General features: G+C 44.6%; 1 protein-coding gene across 2 annotated transcripts; it reads right to left on the bottom strand.

Annotated features, from left to right (window-relative positions):
• Positions 1-5339: 5339 nt before the first annotated feature.
• HNRNPF (heterogeneous nuclear ribonucleoprotein F) lies at positions 5340-7418 on the bottom strand. Of its 2 annotated transcripts, XM_006837444.1 has the most exons (2): positions 7269-7418; positions 5509-7152 (listed from the first exon to the last, which is right to left on the bottom strand). In XM_006837444.1, the coding sequence occupies exons 1-2, from the start codon at positions 7290-7292 to the stop codon at positions 6121-6123; spliced, it is 1056 nt and encodes a 351-aa protein (XP_006837507.1). In that variant the 5' UTR covers positions 7293-7418; the 3' UTR covers positions 5509-6120. The 2 variants fall into 2 exon arrangements, with proteins under 2 accessions (XP_006837506.1, XP_006837507.1); XM_006837443.1 differs by having other exon boundaries at positions 5340-7412.
• Positions 7419-8664: the final 1246 nt, after the last annotated feature.

Below are 8664 nucleotides of genomic sequence, written 5' to 3' on the forward strand. Positions count from 1 at the left end.
GGACCCTCCTGTTTCTTTGCAGGTCACGCAGGGCTAAGCACTATGGACTTACCAAGGGATTCCCACCCTTTTCCATTCTAAATTGCTTGTTTTCCTTTTGTCCTCTGGGTAACTTACATTGTCTGACGTTCACGACTCTGTGGTGGGCACAGGGCTGCTGGCTCTTAGGTCAAGTTCCCCTTCAGGACTGCTTTCACCAATGTCACTGGCAGTTCAAATTCTCCTATGGCAATCCCATGAGGCCTTTCACCCCCCTACAATGCATTCCAATGTTGAGAATTGTATAAACTTGGTATGGGGTGTGAGGAGTGCACTCTCTATCTATGTAGGGTCAGGAGTGCCTCATGTATGCAGATGGATTCTACCTGTCAAAAGGACGCCTGAAACTGCTCAGGATTTCCAAAGCTAAGTGCATATTCTGCTTGTTTAACTAACGCTAATGTTTGTCCTTGATCAATGCATTGTGACTTTGACATGTGGCCTCCTGTTCCCCTGCAGGGTCCTGATCACCAGGTGACCTGTTTGACCCCTAGTCTTTAGGGACTGACTGATGGACTAACATAGGACCAAAGGGCAGTTTTGTTGCTCTGGCTTCAGACTCTTCCAAAACCAGTCGGTTATTTGTCTTTCTTTTTACTGCAATTGAGTCCACCCTAATCTGCTTTTGGGTTCATGTCAAGGGGCCCAAGGACTCTCATTTCTCCTTTATTCCCACGGTGCATCCCCTTCTCTGTAGTTGTTTTACCCAAGTCAACTGCAGCTGTCCCCCAGTGGACAGGATGCACATGCCACCAGCATCTGTCCACCAAGCCAACATTTCAAGGGTCTGCCACCACCACTTAGTAAACCCCAACTGCTGCCCCCAATATCCCATAGCCATAACCATCTAGCTTCCTGTTGGGATTTCCTACACAGATCTATCAACTCAGTGGGGGGACATATATCCACATTGTCATGAAACTGGCCATTAGAATTTTCTGTCTATAGCGACCAGGTTTGTGGGTAGTTTTCAGCTGTGCAGGAGGTGCTGCTGTGCTGTGTGTATAAGTGTGCTTACACGGGGGTGGGAGGGAGGAAGGAAGAGCAGAAGTAAAGGGGAAGGGGATGAGTAGGGCAGGGCCTTCTCCAACCCCCAACAAAGCCTCGCCAGGAGACCGCAGCAGGGAGTGGCTGGTGGGCAGGCAGCTAAGCTCCCACATTCACAATAAGTACTTTAGCTTGCCACTGGCTCTCCCCAAACCGCCTACTCCTCCGCTTCTTTCTGAAGCCTGCAGGTGTGCACCTAGCTTTTTATCCTGTTTTGCTGTTAAGTGCTGTCCAGTCGGTGCTGACCATAGCGACACTGTATAGTTCCCGAGGAGAGCTTGAACCATCAACCTTCAACCTTGAGGTTCAGTGCATTAACCCACAGCGCCACACCAGGGCTCCTACCCTGTTTTAGGAGGCAGCTAATTCTTCTAAAACATCGGTCTGGGTCACACATCCCTTTCCAACTGTACTTCCTCTTGTAGGGCTCTCATGTGAACTTTAGCAACTGGGGAGTGGCCACACCTCCAGTCCCACCACTCTTCCACACATCCATACTCATACATGGGCCCTGGGAGCTGTAGGATATACACTGGACTGCTCACCAGAACTACCAAGTTGCCAGCTCAAACCCACCAATCAGCATCGCTGCCAGCACATATACTCACAGAACACTTCGCATACATTAAGCATAAGAGACCCACCTCTCCACCTGGGGGATCTGGGCCAATTGGGGATTTCCCAGAAGACTTCACTTCCACTTGTTATTTCCTCAGCCTTCTGGCTGGACCTGCCAATTGTCACTAGATGGACCATTAACTCAAAACGTGCCTCCAAGTACAGGGGTGGGGGTGGGGTGGAGAATCTTGGTAAACTCCAGGATGTGGGAAGAGTTTAGGAGTTCTGGCTTTGTGCCACAGGCTAAGCATTAGACTGCCAACCACAGGTCTGTGGTTCAAACCCACCAGCTGCTCCTTGAAAATCCTAGTCAAGGTCAGAAATGACTTGACAGCACTTAACATAGGATGCAGATCCCAGGTGGTAGCAAGACCAGCTCACCTGTCAGTGGCCCCCAGTGGAAAGCAGGGTCAGGCATTTATTGGTGTTGGTGGTGGTAGTGTGCTGGCCCTAGCGTTCGTTCCGACTCAGGGAGACCCTATACAGGGCTTCTGAGGCTGCTGCTGTTAGGTAGTTTTCATAGTTGTGATAAAAGTAGCTACACACCAGAACTTCACACTTCCAAGGCCACTTAAATGAAGTTATGGGAGAATGATTTAACAAAAGTGAGTGAGCTAGGGGAAAATAACTTGAGGTCAAAAGTTGCAAGAGGCAGTCCTTGGAGAACAGAACGCACCCCACTTATGCCCTAGGCCAGAGATCAACATTTTCTGCAAATGGTCAGTAATGATTTTGAACTTTGCTGGCTGTGATCGCTAGTGCAGCTATTCATTCAACTCCCCCATTGTGGAACAAAAGCAACTAATACAAAAATGAAGGGGGCATGGTTATGGGCTGATAACATTTTATTTACAAAAAGTGGTAGCAGCCTGGTTTTGAGTCCTGTTGGCATAGTAGTTAAGTGCTTGGATGCAAATAGAACGGTGCTTACTCACCAGCTGCTTTGAGGGAGAAAATCATGGCAGCTTGCCTGTCTGCATGGGAAGTCCTATGGGTCTATTCTGTCCAAGGAAATTTGGGTTTAGGGGTATAAAGGCTTAGTGCTCTGCTAACTGAAGACTGCATTCTCCCTGCTCCCATAGATTTCAGCCTAGGACACCCTATGTGGCAGTTCTGCTTTGTCACATATGGCCACATTGTCAAACTGACTTGATGGCCAATAGGCCAAATTTGGCCCAGACAATTCATGTTATCAATATAGTGGAGCACTGAAAGATGATCCTCTTCACAGAGCAGAGGTAACATCATCCAGAACGACAGGGATGTGCTCTGCTCTCCGTGTTATTTGAAAGTATTTGTCTCCTATATATGTAGTAGAGAACGCAACTCAACTAGGTCAGTAGCTAAATGCTGTTCTAATAAAGTATTGCTGTGATTAAGCCTTGGTTAACGGTTGTATCTGGCCCTCCACTTTTTGCTGGGGCGCTTAAGTCATTGAGCGACATTCTGGTATCATTCATTATCCTTAAATTGCAGACCACTTCTTGACTATCTTGGATGAGGAATGTCATTTTATTAAAGTTTACTTCAGAAGTTGTGATCCAGTGAGGGCTGTCGGCTGCTAAGGCTATAAATGACCCAAGTGAGGAATCTATAATCCCACAAATCCATTTGCCACTTTGAGGTCAGGTTGGTATAGGCTCCACAGGCCCCAGTGTCAGCTAGATCATATACATATCCAGCTCCCTCCACTAAGGGGTTTTCCTTTCCCTCCGTCCCATAACTGAAGGGTGGAGCTTATTTAGTGTGTACGATGGTTTCAGCGCTGCCAGTCTTCCTCTGCTTCAACTGATGATCTCTGGGTATGAGACTTGGCTCCATTCTGTGAATAAAAATGGCTGACTAGCTTTCTACTCCTGGCTTTTGCTGTATTCTAGTTGAGTCAAGCCATGCAGTTTGTTCATTTGGGTCATAAGGTTTCCAAGGCATATTTACAGCAACAAGACGGTCACCTCTACCTCCCAGGTAGTGGACTTGAACCATCCAATTTTCACTTTGCACCTAAGTGATTAAGCACTGTGCCACCAGGACACCCATTACATCACACGGATGCCCCATCTCCAACTTTACATTTAACACATCTGGCATCTTCAAGATCTTACTCCCCGAAACCTGCTCTTGGACCTGCCCATACATCTGTATCAGGCCCTGCGGTAATGGTGGCAACTCTTGTCTCTTGTAGGGGACTCCCTTTTTGTCATATTCAAGCTTGACACTGGTTTCCTATTACAGAGATCAACAAACTTCTTAAGGGTACAGGTAATAAATGTTTTAAATTCAAGTCAGAGGCAAATTATTTTTCTAATATAAGCCCAATGAGAATTCATTGGAGCAGGCAGGAATCCTGGTGACCCTGTAGTTTGAACCTACCAAATGCTCAGTGGAGGAAAGACCATGTAGGAAACCCTCTGGGCAGTTGTCCTACAGATTGCAGAGTTGCAATTTGTTGGCATTGGGTTTGAAACCTATTGGAGGCAGCCAGCCAACAGAGGTTGGCATCTTCCAGTTATAGAAGCCTAATAACCCACTTCTGAAAAACCAGCCCTTGAAATCCTATGGAGTAGACACACTTACACAAGTTGCCAAACAGAATCAGCTTCACAATTGGTCTAGGTTTGCTCTGGAACAAGGCAGATAATCGGATTGAGGTTCTTATTAGCCATCAGATGGGTCCAAGGCTGGGCCACACCTTAGTGCTATGGTGAGAGAAGCAGCTTAGTGGCGAGCCATCACTCTGGGGCCCCTGTCTCCTCTATAGATTTGGGCACAACTGCAAGGGTCTTTTATACCATTATTCCCTGCCCCTTTTCAGGACTCCTGATGTTACGCTGTAGGATCTAGACTGGACTGGGAACCACAAGGTTAGCAGTTCAAACCCAGCAGCTGCTCCATGGAAACCCCATCACAGGGTCACTACGAGTTGGAACCGACTGAAGGCACTTAACATTTAAAGGTCCAGGGCCCTGCGCAGGCTAACTTAGGCGAGCAGAGTCCCAGAGGGAGAGTAGAGAGGCCGGTGCAAGGAAAACGTGTCAGGGGTCAGCATGGTAAACTAACAATCTAGGTTGGTTTGGATGACCAGGTACAAGGGAGGTTCAGTTCTCCCCTAAATTAAGGATCGCCAGACCCTCCCCACCAGCCCACTCCTGAGAATGAAGTAGCAAGGTAGAACCAGAACCAAAGCAGTTCAAAGGGAGGCCATTCCAGATGCCTTGCACTGGTGGGTTCAAACTGGCCGTTCCGTTCCCACCCAAGTGCTCAATCACTGCCATAGCAGGGCTCTCCCTAGACAACCTATATACCATGTCCTCCTCCTATTTATTTCCATTGTTAAAGCTCCTATCAGATGAGGGGGGGGAGGGGTAATACACTGTGCAATTGGCACAGTGCTCGCTAGAGCCAGGTAGTAGATGGCAGTTTTTAGTTGCCATCTGTCTCCTCCAGAAATTATCTTTAAAAGTTTCAAAAAGAATGCTCAAATCAGCATCTTTCATTTAAAAAACTGCTGATGGCTTCAATACATGTAGCACTAAAAAAAAAAAAAAAAGTTGATGAATAACATCCAGTGGGTGTGACTGTATACGATTTTTATACTTTCTAGTATGTATTTCTATCACCAACAGTCATTGAGTATTTTTTTATTTAACTTTTATTTTAGCCATATTCTAAAAATAGAAAGGAAAACATAGATTAGATGTGCTAAATTACTTAATGCACACTAAAATACATTAGTATTTAGATGAATTGTCTTCAACCACCCAGTCTTTTGCTACCTTTTGGTGAGCAGATAGTCTGTACCAGTCATTGTGAAAAAGTCTTTATTTTAAGAAAAAAATTTGGTTAACAAGTTTCACTTAGCAAAATACACCCAAAAGGAAATCACAGTACAAAGAAAGGTTTAAGTCAAGGCCTCACCAATTCCTACAGTATTAGTATTGTGTCTCAATTTCCAAAATTAACTTTTTAAAAGCTTAAAACTTAACCTAAAAGATTTTAAATGAAATCAAACTAGAATGAACATGAGAAATGTTTCTCTTTGGATTAGGGATCTAGCACCTTTGAGTTTTCCAAAAAAGCAGGTCTCCCCAGTGTGTTTATTGTAATGTGGTATATAAAAGATCCACATTGAACATACTTTAACTTTAAGCTACTTTAAGTCAGACATCACTCTGAAGTAGTCTACCAAAACATTGAGAAAAGCTGAAAATATTTATCATTTACTCAATATCTTTATCACATGCTAGCAAGAAAGTTTGCATGAGAAAACACTGAAGAGGTAATTTTTTTAATCCAGATTTCACAAACTCATGGTGCAAAATGGGTCCCACAGCTTCTTCTATGTAATAACTGCTCTCCACTGCTTGTTGGCTGCCTGTGAAAATTTGACTCAAATAACTCAAAAATGTTTCTATAAAACTAGTCATATCCACCCATGCTATTTTGCTGGCCAGTATAGCCTGCCCCGTAACAGCCACTCACTGACTGGCTCTCGAGGCCAGTGTAAGTGGACTGGGTTGACACCCCCATGCCCTGCATCATTTGACTGCTGTAAGCCCCATTGCTGGCCGCTGTAGTTGAATTCAAGAAGAGCTCGATATATCTGTGCTGCATGTTGGCTCTGTCTTTTGACATGGCGGCCACGGCTTCTTCATGAGTGGAAAATTCGACATCTGCTTCACCGGTCACTCTTCCATCAGGGCCAATCTCAATATGTACTCTCACGGGGTTGAGTGGAGAGAAGAAGTTATAAATGTCATTCTCGGTCGCTTTGTAAGGTAACCCCCTCATGTGGACACAGTGCCCAGTTGTGCTCTGGACAGCAAACTCACTGTCTCCATATCTGTGGTCATACATTCCCGACAGACAGTAACTGAGATCTCTTCCAAACAGATCGGTGGTGAAGCCATAGCTGTCACTGAGACCACTATACTCCTCATAACCACCGTAGCCTGTGCTATAGGCCCCAGACCTCATCCTGTCAAAGCCTGCTTGTTTGACAATGCCAATGTATCTGCGGGCAGTGCCGGGCCTGTCATAGGGCCCTGGCCGCTGCACAGACATGAACTTCAGAGGGGGATCAGAGTATGATCTCACTTCTTCCTGACTGCTCTTAAACACTTCAATATACCTGTGCCCTATTCTTTCCTTGTGCTTCCCTAGCGCTTTCTCAGCTAATTCCTGTGAGGCAAACTGCACAAAAGCTTCTCCTGTTATCTTGCCCTCAGGGTCTACTGGTAAAGTGATCCCATTCGGCATGATTTCCAACCCTGAGAAAAACTGAACGATTTCTTCCTTTGTGCATCCAAATGGTAGTCCTCGGAGACGCACAAAGCCATCATTGGCAGTGTCGGCACTGTTTGGACCGCTGTGCTTCAACACCCAATCCATTTCGGTTCTGTGGGACTTGAATACCTCAATGTAGCGGTGCCCCATGCTTTCTCTGTCTTTCTTCAGAGCCATTTTAACATCCTCTTCTGATTCAAGTTCAACAAAAGCCTCACCACTCTGTCTGCCTTCTCTGGTGTAGATGAAATGAACACCTGCTACACCATCATGAATTTTGCATTCAGAGAGGAAATTTTGCACATCCTCAATAGAGCAAGACCACGGCAAGCCACGGAGCTTGACCACAAATCCTTCACCTCCCTCAGGACCCAGCATCATGGAGACTGAACAGGTCAGGTTTCAAACCAGCTTAGTATGGCTTTTCGTGGCTGCAAAGAAAGGAAAAACTAACTTACATAATTTTTACTTAATATTGAAAACAGAAGTGCAAGAAACATTGTTTTCCAACTTACAGACCAGGAATGTAAACATGAATGAAATTTAAAGGCTCTAAGAAATATACCAAATATATAGGAAATATACCAGATATATAAAGTTGAAACCAACTTGATGGCAACTGGCTTTTTTTCAAACCAATAAAGTAAAAGGCTATGTATAAACTCAGAGCACTGAACATAGAGGAGTCGTTATCATGTTAGAAAGAGGGCATTTTCTTGTTATGGTTTATATTTATTGCAGGTATTTGTCATGAGCAAGCTTACAAGACATTAAAAAACACCTTTATCCAATCGTTCCTCCCTAACACCACCCTTTACATTTAACCAATTTATGTTTATGAAAGGATATTCCAAGTACAAATAAATGAACACATTAGACTATTATTTTAAAACCACACTAAAGTGAATCCCCATCGATGTTCTCAGCAACAAAGCTGAAAGACAGTAACTGGTATTCAGAGTCTAAGGAGCTATCATTTTATTACCAAACTGCAAACACCAAAAATGAGGTCAAATGGAGATGTTATGTAGCAACAGCATTGGTTATACACTACAAATAAATGCACAGAAACCAAACTAACTATATGCTGCACAACTTCAATAAACAAATAAAACATGCTGCCCAAGGCTCAGGGAGAGGGGAACCAGGCTGTACTAAACAAAGGCCTTAGTTAGCTGCACACAGTGCTTTTATACCCAAGTTTCTCAAATTCATGACCACCAATCAGTTGTTTACTAGGCACCATGCCTGGGTCACTTTCACTCACTGGGTTATCAGTAGCACCCCAAAAGGATAACCCCAAAAGTCGTTAAAAACAAAGACTGTTCCACCAGACGCTCCCTAGGAGAATGAGGAAGCTTTATGCTCCAGTAAAACCAAAGTGAAGAAGGCACTGAGCCACTCCTACAAAATCTTAAAACAAGTTCACTGTGAGTCAGAAATGACTAGACGGCACTCAACCACCACCACCTTAATTAAATAAGCCCTCAGTACTGCCTAAAGTCCTTACAACTCTTCACTTTCCACAAAACCATGAAGCTGTCTATGACAACCTTAGAGTCCTGTTTTGGCATTGGACAGTTAACTGCAAAGTCAGGGGTTCAAACTTAACCCACCAGTCCTCAGAAACCCTGTAACAGGGTTGCTGAGTTGGAACCAACTTAAACACTTAGCATG

This window comes from Chrysochloris asiatica, unplaced genomic scaffold (genome assembly GCF_000296735.1).
Source record: "Chrysochloris asiatica unplaced genomic scaffold, ChrAsi1.0 scaffold00020, whole genome shotgun sequence".
Lineage (NCBI taxonomy): Eukaryota > Metazoa > Chordata > Mammalia > Afrosoricida > Chrysochloridae > Chrysochloris > Chrysochloris asiatica.

Excerpts from the sequence above, each read along its gene's own strand:
- HNRNPF (XM_006837443.1), bottom strand. The coding sequence starts at position 7,368 with ATGATGCTGGGTCCTGAGGGAGGTGAAGGATTTGTGGTCAAGCTCCGT.